At 51.0% G+C, this 13,763-nt stretch overlaps 1 protein-coding gene across 1 annotated transcript in view; it reads left to right on the forward strand.

The window, feature by feature from the left end:
• Positions 1 to 5,150, forward strand: part of CTTNBP2NL (CTTNBP2 N-terminal like) — a 52,939-nt gene extending 47,789 nt beyond the window's left edge. The window contains exon 6 of the mRNA XM_041756480.1: positions 1,053 to 5,150. Within this exon, the coding sequence (XP_041612414.1) occupies positions 1,053 to 2,534 (1,482 nt within the window). The 3' untranslated portion in view covers positions 2,535 to 5,150. The remainder of the gene's footprint in view (positions 1 to 1,052) is intronic.
• Positions 5,151 to 13,763: the final 8,613 nt, after the last annotated feature.

Raw genomic sequence — 13,763 nt, forward strand, 5'->3', positions numbered from 1 at the left:
TGCCTGGTGAAATAGGTTTCTAATTCATTAGGCCCTTTAGTATAGATAAGCACATCCTGAGTCTTAAGAATACGACAAGGTATTCTGAATTTGGCAAATCTACAATTTTACAGTCTTTGTTTGATATAGAGCATTCACTGCAGGACTGTCATTCCATAGAACATACTGTGGGAACACCAGCTTCAAACTCTTGAGCATTTTGACTTGGGAATCCCAGTAATAAATACTGTTTACATCACAACCCAGTATATACATTTGTGCACACACACACACACACACACACACAAAGAAACACATGCCTGAAACAAAAATCTCGTGAAATCATATATTACCCTTACTGCTTACAATAGCCATTCATTTTTTTAAAACTTTGATCGTAGCTCATGAGATTGGTTTCCTTGTCCATTAATGAGTCTCAGAGTTTGAAAAACACTGACTAATAGAGTTCTGTCAACCCTTTCCCTCTTGCACAGGGTTGCTGTGCCTTAAGTAGGGTGGGGAGGATAATTAAAATAGACTGCATTTATGTAAAAAGTACAATTTAAATGCATCTATTTGTTTTAAAGACCAAAAAGAAGGATTACTGAAGCTTCAGAAGTGTTGTCTTCTTACAGGGTACACTTACCAGGATGAGTACTATATCATACACCTGAAACAGAACACCACATTAACTCTACTGGAGTTAAATAAGTGAATAGCTCTGTTTCCATCAGCATTTATCACGAAACCTGGTGCATAGGGCTTGCTGTTACCCATACTGGTCGCTTTGACCCTCTGACCTAAAACACAGACAATGGCCCGTATTCCTATGGATACAATATGAGCACTTAGACGTGCCTCCTAAACCATCAGAGAAAGATTGAACCGTAGTGTGTACATTTCTGTGGCAGGTGCTCTGATGCTTCAGGCATATTTGAACTAAGCATGTAGCGTAGGTGGCAATCCATGTGCCCGACAAGCACTAGCCGGGATGCACTACCTGATAGGAGCTTTGCACCACATCTCTTTGCTTTCTTATCCTAATCAAGCTGTATGGTGGCCTTCTTTTCTAGTTGGAATTTGAGAAGTCCCAAGTGAAAAAGTTTGAAAAAGAGCAGAAGAAGCTGTCCAGCCAGCTGGAAGAGGAGCGCACCCGCCACAAGCAGCTGTCGTCCATGCTGGTGCTCGAGTGCAAGAAAGCCACCAGCAAGGCAGCCGAGGAGGGGCAGAAGGCGGGCGAGCTGAGCCTGAAACTGGAGAAGGAGAAGAGCCGGGTGAGCCAACTAGAGGAAGAGCTGGCAGCTGAGAGGAAACGAGGCTTGCAGACCGAAGCCCAGGTGGAGAAGCAGCTGTCTGAGTTCGACATCGAAAGAGAACAACTTAGAGCAAAACTGAACCGAGAAGAGAACCGGACCAAAACCCTGAAGGAAGAGATGGAAAGTCTGAAGAAGATAATGAAGGACCTGGAGGCTTCTCAACAGCATAGTGGCCCCACGGAGCAAGTGAGGAAACCAGTAACCGTGTCTAAAGGCACCCTGACTGAGCCTCCCATGCTGGTATCTGTGTTTTGCCAAACAGAAAGTTCGCAGGCAGAAAGAACCCATGGGAGCAACACAGCCAAGGTGACAGCCACCGGGCTGCCTGGTCCCACCACTCCTCCTTACTCGTATGCAAAAACCAATGGCCACTTTGAGCCAGAGACACAAACTGCCAAGGAGTCGATGATCGGTAGCAGTGCGGAGAGCCAAGTGCCTCCACGAGACAGATCTGTGGGGTTGGCCCAAGAGAAAGCTGTGGAGAATGGTGGGTGTCCTGCGGGAATTGAGACTCCCGTCCCAGCAACCAGTCACCTCCCGTCCAGTGGGGGCTCTCTGTCTCCCAGCAGTACCGCCTCCTCCTCCCTCACATCCTCTCCTTGTTCCTCCCCAGTGCTGACTAAGCGCTTGCTGGGGTCCTCAGCCAGCAGCCCCAGCTACCAGTCCTCCTACCAAGTAGGGATCAACCAGCGGTTCCATGCAGCTCGGCACAAATTTCAGTCCCAGGCAGATCAGGACCAACAGGCCAGTGGTCTGCAGAGTCCCCCATCCAGGGACCTGTCTCCCACCCTCCTAGACAACTCTGCTGCCAAACAGCTGGCCCGCAACACAGTCACTCAGGTGCTCTCCAGATTCACTAGCCAGCAAGGGTCCATCAAGCCCGTCTCCCCCAATAGCTCTCCCTTTGGCACAGACTATCGAAATCTGGCCAACACTGCCACCCCAAGAGGTGACACCAGCCATTCCCCTACTCCAGGGAAAGTGTCCAGCCCACTGAGCCCTTTGTCCCCAGGGATCAAGTCCCCCACCATCCCCAGAGCTGAGAGAGGAAATCCTCCACCCATCCCACCCAAAAAACCTGGCCTCACCCCTTCTCCATCCACTACCACTCCACTGACCAAAACTCATTCCCAGGCCTCTTCTGTGGCCACCACAGAAGACCTAGCCGTCAGCTGCTCTTCTACTGCCATCGTAGCTAACGGCAAGGACGTGGAGATACTCCTGCCCACCAGCAGCTAGTCCCTAGCGGGAGTCTCCACGGCTGACATTCCACCAGATTTCGTCCAAGAGCTCAGAGTCCAACCGTTGAGTCAGATCATGTTATTTATTTTGATAGGAGCTGAAACCATCTGTATAGTCCATTTAGTGTATTTCGCCTTTCTTTGTATTTTTTTAAGTAGAAAGTGAGTCATTTGGATTTGTATGCCTCACACCTTTGTACTAAAGCTAGAAGGGCACCTCAAAGATGTCTCAAGCTCAGCAGTCACTGTCTTGTGATGGAGAAAGCTAATTGAGGACAGGCAGTGATTTGCTGTCTAATTTTGGGACTAGAAATCACTCAACACTCATTTTGAATTATGCAGAAGTGGTTCATGCAGATTTTTATTCCAGATGAACATGTTTCAAAAGTGCCTGAAATAAGCCTGCAATACAAATATGGTCCTGCAGCAACAATACAAAATGGATCATGTAACTGCAGAAAACGAGATCCTTCATGAATCCTGAATGTTAAAAACCAACACTGCTTTTAATCTTTTACTGTTTTAATATAAGCTTTGTGTTCAGAAACAAGGCTGCATCAGTAGGACGGGAATCCTAAAGGTAGGTGTGACCTCACCACAAAGCTGAGCTCTTAGAGCCCTCAAGAATCCCTCCTGAGCAGGAAGCAGTAGGGGTGCTGATTTTCATGTACTTCTGAAATGAAGTCACTCCCCATTTCCCACATCAATTCTTGAATAGAAGGAAATCACATCTCCGTTCAAAAAATCTCTTCAGGCATCTACTGTTGTGTAAGGAACTTCTGATTCCAATTGCTGTTACTTGAATAGGAAATGGTTACTCATTCTGTATAAAAATTTTGCAACAGAATGAGATCTTTATTATGTACTCACGAAGCAATAACTTAAAATTCACTATCTTTGTAATATTATAAGTCAGAATTATACAGGTTTTACCAAATTGCCACACTTCTTGTCCGAGCTGCCAGAACTTGGTGTCTGTATCTGTGGAACCAAATTAACTTTTCCCTAAATGGAGGTATACATATATCTGTATAGATGCACAACCCTTTACATGTTTCACATACACACACCTAAACACATGAATATTAGTGTGATTATACCTTTGGAGTTTGCAATATAGCATAAAGGTGAGTAGAAATGCACATTAGGATTACCTAACAGAGCAACTAGACGTGGCTGGGACCCCATCTGTCAGAGAAAGGGCGTGGAATTCCAAACAAAGTCAGATCTTCAGGGTCATAAAGGGCCAGAGTCAAACCAACCCCAGCGTCACAGAACTCAACTGGCTGTGTAAATGAGTGAAACCGGTCAGTCGGGGGCTGTAAGAGCTAGGGTGGGGGAAGCTGTAGCTAACTGAAGTGCCCAAGCCCCCCTGTTCAGCTCCAGCTAATTGTCGCCATGCAGTAGTGCCCAACCAGGGTTACCAGCTCAAGTTTTTGTGAAATCCAAATTTTCATAGAAACGTCCTCACTTTGAAGTATCAAAATAGATTCAAAAACAATTTTAAACTGCTGTTTAAACGCTTCTGCAGCTGGGTTTAGCTCACCAGCTGCCAAGCTGCAACCTCTTTCATTCTAGAAACTTCTGTCATTTCCATTATTGTGAGTTTCTAAGGACAAACACCTCCACTCTTTCCAACATATAGGCTGGTACAGCTGACAGAGGCCACAGGATATAATGACTCTCCCCATCTTCCAAGTAAGACCTTGCAACCCAGCTGAGATGAGGTGGTTCTAGGACTTTTTGTCCTCAGGGATGGCAAGGTCCCGGTATCCTCACATACATTCTCCCTGGCCAGCATTACTCAGCAGCCCTGTCCTCCTGCGGTAATTTAAACCTATTTCCTCTTAATCCAGTATGAATTGATGGGAGACAGGCCAGTGATAGAAATCAATGTATAAATCACAATTTGGTGTCTCCAGGGCTTACGGTTTGATTAAGGCCGATACATCAAAAATTAAAATACCACTAATGACCCAGGGTGTCTACCAAGTGATGAATGGGGCATCTTATAAACTTCCCAAGGCAATCATGCATTAAACCTCATTCCCTCGCACGGCCTAGTGAAGTGATAAAATAGCTAAACTTTGTAAACAGGATGGGGGCTACAGTCTCAGAGTGTTATTACCTCTCTTGCTTTAAATGGTAATCTTAAAAGTTGCATTGTGCTCTTCCTTTGTTTTGGCATAGATCTATATAGAGAGAGATTCTATAAGGAAGTTTATTTCTTAGGAAGTGCACTGAATAATGTATTTCTTTTACAGTGTAATATGGGGGTGGGGAAATGCAAAAGAAATGTGTATTTTTGCTAGTTGCCTATCTTCTAAGATAAATAAGCACAATATTGCAATGAATCCAATAATCCAGCTAGGTATTATAGATTAGTATTTTAAGTTTGCTGTAGATCGTGTGTGTGCTAAGTAAAAGTTCCACAATCCACAGCTTGGGTCTTAACCCATGTTGTGGAAGCTAGATTGCTAGTCAGCAGATGCTAGTGGATGTGCAGCACAGACCACAGGCACTAACCAGGCATTCTCATTGTGAAGCCAAATGTACCATGCAGAAGTCTTCATCCATTTTTATAGCAGACTGCATTAAAACAAGTTAAATCATACTGTCTGGGCAAAATCTAGTCTTGTTTGTACAAAGTGAAGGATGTTGCACAACTGGGTCTGTTTTGTCAGGGAAGGAGCAGGTGGTGTAGAGGGAGCAGTCGCCTGTGGCTTCCAAAAACCAAGTGAGGTCAGTAACCCATCCGTGTTAGGCTCCACAAGGAGCTGGGATATTGGTTTTCTTTAGAACCTTAGAGCTAGAGGAAGCCTTGGCAGTAATCCAGCCTGCAATCCTTAAACCCTTGGGGGTTCCAGACCTGAGAATTTAAGAAAAGCTAGACTCTGTCCCCAGAAAAATGGGCATACCAAGAGGCATAATGTGGTCGAGAGCTTCAGAGGATCCAGAAACCCTGCAGCCATCCCTGATTCGTGCTCCCGACTGTAAGGATGCCTGCTCTTGGCCTGCCCGGGCATTTGACAAAATGACCAGTGTGCCCCGTGTCTCCTCATCCAGTGCTCCTGGGCTGCACCGTTAGCCAGGGCAGGCTGCAAGCGGCAGAAGCCCCTGAAGCTCCTGTGACAGCGGGGATAGTCACATGTGGTGAGTTGCCATCCTTCAAGCCAATGAATGAGTGTTTCAGCTAACACTGGGCGTGTCTGTGTTCCTGTACCAGCCGCTGGGCAGTGCCTCGTTTTCTCAGGGTCCCTTGAGCCTGGCGTGGGGCCTCCCCTCTGCCCTCTGTGCCCAGAGCCTCCCTTCCTCCCTCCCACAGACAGCGTCTCCGCCCTCCAACACTCTTGGATGTGGCCTCTTCTCTACACCCAGCTGTGGAGAACATTCTTCTAGGCTTTGGTTCATTTTCTGAGTTATTTCTACTGACGTGGGTGTCGCCGAGGCGTATCCATGGGACGGGTGAGCCTGGGTCCTCCTGCTCTGCCTGTCTTCCCCAGAAGTAGCAAGGCCACCTTGTCATTAATTTATAAAGTGCTCTTATGATGCTTGGTCCTTTAAACAGAACCTCAAATGTCTTGAAACGCTGGCTTCAAAGTAGTATCTATTCTCAGAATCCTAAGGCCAAAGTAGCCAGTGAGCAGTGTTCCAAAGGAGTTACTTACACCTAATCGCTGTAAAACAGGTTGAGAAAACTCTGGAGATCACCCATCTGCCAGCTGTCAATGGCCAGTTCATTGGTAAAAGCAGAGGAGGGGAAAGGAGACCGAGGTAGTGGTTCTCAAACTTCGCCATAACCTGGAAGCTTCTAAAATAAGACTCCTGAGGATTGGGCCTTGGGGCTGGCTGCTCAGGTGCTCTGCGGCTCGCATTTTGAGAAATGGTGCCTCATAACCTTCCCTGCTCTTTCACAAGAACTTGTCCTTTGCCTCTGACCTCAGGAGATAGTTTAAACTCTTGAATCTGGTTGGCCAGACTGTCAGTGATAGAACCAAGAGCGCCTACTTGGGTCCAAGCACCCTGTGTACTTGAGGCCCTTGGGGCCCAGAGGTTCACACAAGGGCCCTTAGTAAGTGCCACCTGGACTGAAGCCCCCAGTGCTTCCTGTTTTCCACTACCTGTGTTTCCTGGCTTCTCCTGAGGCAGCAGGTAGCCGTGCCCAGGCCCTACCCCGGGGATTCTGACTCCGTAGCCCCAGGTGGGGCTTTAGTAAATACCCAGGCTGATTCTTAGGATAGACCAGGTGTGAACCCTGCAGGACACCACACTGCTCCTTCCACTCATCCTAAAAAACCCCACCCCCAGGAGTGAATTTTCAGACCCAGCCAGTGCCAGGAGACCTTCACTGGATCACAGAAGTTGGACAAAAACAGGGATGCTGGGGCAGCTCAGCCATTGCCTGAATCTTGATTTTGGCTTTGGGTCACCATCTCCGATCTCCGGATCTCGAGATCAAGCCCCATGTAGGGTCCCGCCCTGGGCGTGGAGCCTGCTTGAGGTTCTCACCCCTCCCACCGTTCCTCCCCTGTGCCCCCCCCCCCAAAAAAAGTCAGTAATATCTTTCTTGTGATTCCCCTCAAGCAGCCAGATGTTTCCTAAGTTTAAGATGAGCCAGAAACCAAGGTAGGAATTATGGAAAACCAGTGTAACTGTTCCTTGCCCTCAAGATGCCCACATTCTAGTTGGGAGGAGCAGAACATTGACCCACAAAATCTTAACAGAGGCAACTAACCAACGGAATTGGGGTTTAGATGCCACGTGCGGTTAGTGAAGGTGATCCTGGCAAGAGCACTATGGCAGCAACAGAGTTCTTTGTGGGCAGGAGCCTGTTAACTAGAAAAGGGGCGAATGTCTCCTCTTTCCAAAGCAGTCTCGACCTGGTAGAAGGTATCTCCCTGTGTTTGCACTGTGTCCGTTGGCTTCCTTAGTCCTAGGACGTGGGCAGGGACACGTGAGTCCCCAGGAGCGGCATGCGGTTTCAGGGAGACCGACCAGACACTGTGTGCTGCGCTTTCTGCAGGGCTCTGAGCTGGTGGAAGGAGCTCGCAGGGCCCAGCCCTCTGCAACGTATTCCCCAGGAACTTGTAGGGAAGACCTCGGGAAAGGCAAATAGGGAAAGGACCTTCTGGCAAAAATGCTACATTCCTCATAAATGTTCCCTCCTACCCCCACAATCTCCACCAGCAAGAGAGAAATGAAGATCAAGCTTCGAAAGGAGTCACATGAATCATCCTGGGACACCTGCGAGTGACTTACTGCTCGGAGGCCTGTGAACACAGCTTCTCTTGTCCCGATAGTGTGAATGTTGGTGCTGCCATTAGGCCAGCGAGCACAGGGCTCTCTCCTGATGCCACCGTGAATGGTGACCTTGGAGAAATTACTGGGAGGCGTGGCAACAAGATTGGCCTTCTCCCTGGGGACTCCGGCACCTACTTAATTTGACAAGAGTACAGCAGACTGACGGGAGATACTCAAGTCCCTTCAGAGATGAAGGATTTAGGGGCGCCTGGAGGGATGTGTCAGGTAAGCGTCTGCCTTCGACTCAGGTCATGATATCAGGGTCCTGGGATGGAGCCCATGTGTGGTGGGCGGGGTCCCCTGCTCAGGGGGGCACCTGCGGGGCAGCGTCTGCTTCAGGGTCCCAGGACACAACCCCATAGTGGGCTCCCTGCTCAGTGGGGAGGCTGCTCCTCCCTCTCTTGCCCCTCACGTCCCCCCACCACCACATTCCTCGCTCTCTCATAAATGAATGAATGAATGAATGAATGAATGAATAAAATCTTAAAAAAAAAAAAAAGACCTGGCCTCCTGTCCCAGATCAAGAGGACTCTTGATCAAGCAGGTCATTACCTGCTTCAAAAGCCCCGTGGGGCTGCGGCCAGCTCGGCCTTCCCTCCCCCCCCCCCCCGCCCCGTCCCTTCCTGTGGATGCCGAGGGTACCCCTTGCTGAGCCCCTCACTTCCCGGGCTCCATCTCGGACTCTCCTCCGCTCCTTGGGTCCTGACCGAGGCCCCCCAAGGGGAGCAGGCGCCCTTCCTATGTGGTTTGGTGCCAGGGAACCTGCGTGGCTTCACTAACGCCGCCGCCAACGCCCGAACCCAGCGGTGACTGGCGCGCGCCGCGACGGAGCCGGGCCGAGTGCGGCCGGGGCGGCGCCGATTCGGGGGCACCGCTGGGATCCGGCGGCACCGCAGGCCTCCGGCCCGCTCCTCGCTCCGCCACGGCCGCCGGGAACAGTCACGCTGACGGACGCGGGCGGCCGGCGTGGGAGCTTGTCGGTCCCGGCGCGGCGCGAACCGGACGCCGAAGGCTCGAGGCTGCGGGTGAGGCGCCGCAGAAGGACGAGTCGCTGCACGCGCCCAGCCCTCGGACGCCAGGGCTGGCGGGCCCCACTGCAGGTCCGCGGACGCCGCCCGGAGGTCCGCGGGTGCTCACGTCAGCGGGTGTCGTGGGTGTGGGGCGCACCCGGGGTCGGCGCCTCCTCCGCGGACCCTCCGCCCTCCGAGGTCTGGGCCCGCGTCCCGGTCGCCGGGCCGCCCCGCCGTCCAAGCCCATCCTCCGGCCCTGGCTGGGCTGCCCGCCGCACCCGCCCTACGCTGCCGCGCAAGGCCCGTCCTCCGGCCCGCGAAGCGGGTTCCCAGCCAGGTGAGGCGGCGGGAGGCGGCAGCGCTGCTAGTCCAGGCCGCTTCCCGCTGCGCGGCTCGGGGCTGGAAGTCGGCCGAGGCTGGCCTCGCTCCCCGGCCGACGGGCCTCGCGCGCCGCGGGCACGGCCGCCCGCGCCCGGAGGCCCGAGCCGCCACGCGGCCCCCGGCGCCGCCCGCGCCCTCCCCGCCGCGCCGCCCTCGGCGCCGCCCGCGCCCTCCCCGCCGCGCCGCCCCCGGCGCCGCCCGCGCCCTCCCCGCCGCGCCGCCCCCGGCGCCGCCCGCGCCCTCCCCGCCGCGCCGCCCCCGGGAAGGGCTCTCTGCAGCCTCAAAGCCGTGCCGCCTCCCTCCCTGCACTGCCCACTCCCGCTGCCCCAGGGACTGGGACTCCCACCCGACCCAAGGCGAAGCCTTCCAGGGTGTCCTGCGGGGGGCGGGGCGGTTCGCCGCGAAAGGCCCCTCTTCATCCCCAGGGTTTTCCTTCTCCCGCCCCGGCGAGTCCGCCCCGGGGCCACACGCCAAGCTCCCATTCGGGGCTCACGTCCCTCTGCTCTCCTCGGATCTGGGCATCTCCCCCCGGCTCGCTCCCTCCCTGTCTCCGTGCGGGCCTCCTTCCCGCCGCGGGAAAGCGCTGCTCCCCGCTCGGGCGTCCCCCGCCCAACACCGCTGAGCCCGCCCCGCCTGCCCGCCGCCGCGCGCCCACATTCCTCCTCCCCGCCTTCCGCCTTCCGGGAGGCTGCGGTCCCAGCGGGGTGCAAACACGAGGGAGGTGGGACGAAGCGGACGTGTCGGCCTGTGAAATCTCAAGCGCATATTTCGGGCCGCTGTCTGCAGCTGCTGCCGGCCGCAGGCCCGGAGCCGTCTGGGCGCGCGCCGGGCATGCGGCCGTCTATTCCCGTGTCTATTAGGAGGCCGCTGCGGGCCGAGCCTCGCGCCAAGGGCTGGACTCGACACTCTGCCGGGAGAACGAGGGTCGCAGATGTGACCTCCCGGGCCGCGCAGGGAGGGACGCAGCAGGTGCCCCCGAGCGGGCGAGGCGGGGGAATCTGCGGGCCGCGGGCACCGGCTTTAAGTAGACCGAAGGGAGGACAGCGCAGCCGGTCTGTGCTGACGGGTCGTGCGCGCCGCGCGGGCGCAGGACACCGGGGGGAGCGACAGAGGCTCCCAACAGGGGCCGTGCCGCCGTCGGGGGCCGGGGGGCTGCTCGGGCGGGTCGAGGAGCCTCCGCTGGCCCCGGTCAGCACCCGACGGTGAAGCCCCGGACCCTCCCTCGGAGGGCTTTGCGCGCATCCGGCGCGACCACGTGGAGCGGGGCCCGGCCCACCGCGGGGACCCGGCGGAGCGGGGGTGAGGGAGGCGACCCCCGGGCGGCACGTGGGGAAGGGACGCGGGGGCTCCCGGCGGGGCTGGGCCGGAAAGCCGAGGCGCTGGCGCCCCCTGGCGCTTGGGTCGCGGCGACGGTCCGGGAGGGACCCGGACCCGAGTGCGGGCTGCGGGCGCGAGCGGGGCTGCGTCCCTCTGTCCCTCCGTCCCTCGGTCCTGCGCTCAGCCGCCTCCAGAATGGGGAGGCGCAGCCCCCGCCCGCGGCGCGGGTGGAAGCCGGAACTAGCTAAAGGGATGAGAACAAGGGGAGCCTCCTCGCAGGATGGGGGGGGGCTAAGTGAGCAAAGGCAGGACCTCACACTCGAGAGCGCACGCGCAAGCCCTCCGCCAGCGTGGCGGGTCGTCTGGTGCAGCCCCGGGAACAGTGAGCCGTGATTCTATCATAAAAACAGGAGGAGGCTGTGGCAACACAATTAATTCCCGGTGGAGTCAGCAATGGTCACACAGAGGCGGTGACACATGTCCCGGCCTTCAAGTAGGCAGAGATGCTCCCAGATGAAGAAAGGGATGAAGGACATTCCAAGAAATGACGACCTCTGTAATGCACGGAGTTGCCCGCGGGCATGGTGAAAAGCCCGGGGTGGGAGTGCTGATCTGGAGAAGGAAAGAACAGGAAAGGGGATAGTCTGCCCAGGGAAAGACTCTGGACTCTTGCTGGGAGAACCACTGGGATCCTGAACTGAGGCATCATGAGCAGAAACAGTTATACCATGAAGCTAATGAAGTTTAAGCTTCAAGAACCATGGCTGACATGACCCCTTCCCAACCCTAAAGAGGCCAAGGAATGTGTTCACATGGCCGTATGTTTTTATAAGATTTGCAAAAGTAAGATATCTTAACTGCAATCAGTTATGACTGCTGTCTCTCTTCATTCTGACTTCTCCTACATAATACTTTTCCCCATGTTGGGTAACCTTGGAATGGTGGCCACAATCATTTTTGGAATTCAGCTAAAGGGGACTACTTTTGAGTAGAATATGCTTATGTGATTTGCAGTCATTTCCATGTATACTTGAGTTTTTGCCAGCCATCCTGGTGTAGGAATGCTCCCATTCTTCATTATGCTGCCTCACTTTGCATGATATGAAGGAAAAGTGCCAACAGTTCTATTGCTATTGATATATCCTATAGCACCTAGCACTAGAAGTCAAGTGAGAAATGGAGGGCAACAAGGTTTGAAATGAATGGAGTCAGAAGCTGGTCTCTAAAAAATTTATCTAGTTATTGGATATGTAAAATCATAACGGGCAATTAATTTCTCATCAATGTCTAGTCAAAACAAAATTTCTCTGTCGGGAAAATATTCAATAATGCAATGTACACAATTATAAATACACCGTGAATATGAAGATGTAATCAATAAGTAGGGAGTCAAAAGACATGTTTGGATTTTTTTTTTTTAATTATAGAGTTCTACTTCTGACCAAGATGGAAAAACAGAGAGTGGTTTTATTCTCCCCCCTAAAACAACTAAGCACTGAGCAAAATATATTTAATAATTTTCAAGACATTGGACTTTAGGCAAAAATAAATAAATAAATAAATAAAAGGACTGAAATGGGAAATCAACCAAGTGGGTCCTATGATTGTCCCAGCAGTGAGGGGTAATGGAGTCATGGCCTGGCAATCTCCCTAAGTTGAGATAAAGCTGTGAGTTGGGAAGGAAGAGTATTGGAGACAAGAGAGCTGCAATAAGAGAAATCTCTAGAGATCTTCAGAGTGCCCCTCCCCAGAATCCTCAACTGAATACTAATCAACATATGCATTTGAGAAAACCACCCAAAAGGATTAGATGGAATATTACTCAGAGCTCTTGTGGGACTAGTAGTTTTCTGTTCTCAGCAGCCAGAATGACAAATCTCATAATTCACAGAACACTGGATAGAGTACCCAAAAGGTTTTTGTTTCTGTGGTGAGCCAAAATTAACCCTGGAGTAAGTGCTGCTCTTCTCCCACCTAAAAAAAAAAAAAAAAAAAAAAAAAGTTTAAAAGAGAAGACTCAAGTGCTTGACTCAATAGCACTATACTAAAGCAAAACTCAAAAGGATCAAACTATTTCCAAAAAACTGTATCCCAGAACAAAGCTTAAGGATTTGTATAGGAAAACAAAAATATGTGCACCTCAAAAGTTAAAATTCAGAATATCTAACATCAGTAAAAAATTGCTAGGTGTGCAAAGAAGCAGAAAAATATGGCACGTGATTAGGAGACAAATCAATCCACTGAAAATTAGCCCAAAATGACGCAATGGTAGCATTATTAGACAATGATATTAAAACAGCTATGTCAACTGCATTCCATATGCTGAAGGAGATAAAAGAAAGAATGAGTTTGTTAAAGATAAGAAAGACATAGAAAAAGTCCAAGTAAAACTTCTAGAGATGAAAACCATGGTATTAACAACAGATTATACATTATAAAATAAATGACCGTTAAACTTGAAAAACAGCAATAAAAACCATCCACAGTGAAACATAGAACATAAAAAGATTCTCAACAATAATAAAATACCAGTGAACTTTAAGACAAATTCAAGTGACCTAATATGAGTTGAATTAGAGTGCCTGAAAGAAAATATTTGAAAAAATAATGGACAAATTTTTCCAAATTTGATGAAAATGATGAGCCCACAGATAGAAAAATGTCAATGTGCCTTCAGCACAAGAAACATAAAGGAAAGCTCACCAAGGAACATCATGATCAAACTTTTTAAAACTAGTGATAAAGAGAAAAACTTCAAAATAACTGTAGAAAAGAAAACCCATCCCTCTGCCTGTGTCTCTGCCTCTCTCTGTGTCTCTCATGAATAAATAAATAAAATCTTTGAAAAAAAAGAAAACCCATATTATATGTAGATGAACATGAATAAAAATAACAGCAGACTTCTCAATAGTAACAATGTAAGCCTAAAGACAGTGGACCAACAGCTCTGGAGTACTGAGGAAAAAGCTGTCAACCTAGAATTCTATCCCTAGTGACAATACCTTTCAAAAGTGAAGGCAAAATAAAGACTTCTTGGACACACACAAGCCAAAAGAGTTCAACACTGTCAGACTTGTAGTATAAGAAATAATAAAGAGTGCTTAAGGCAAAAAAAAAAAATTCTGTATCTATACAAAGGAATGAAAAACACAAAAAATAGTACCTATGTGGGTAAATATAAAAGATTATTTTTCTTATTCTTTAAATGTCTTTAAAAA

Source organism: Vulpes lagopus, chromosome 5 (assembly GCF_018345385.1).
Source record: "Vulpes lagopus strain Blue_001 chromosome 5, ASM1834538v1, whole genome shotgun sequence".
NCBI lineage: Eukaryota > Metazoa > Chordata > Mammalia > Carnivora > Canidae > Vulpes > Vulpes lagopus.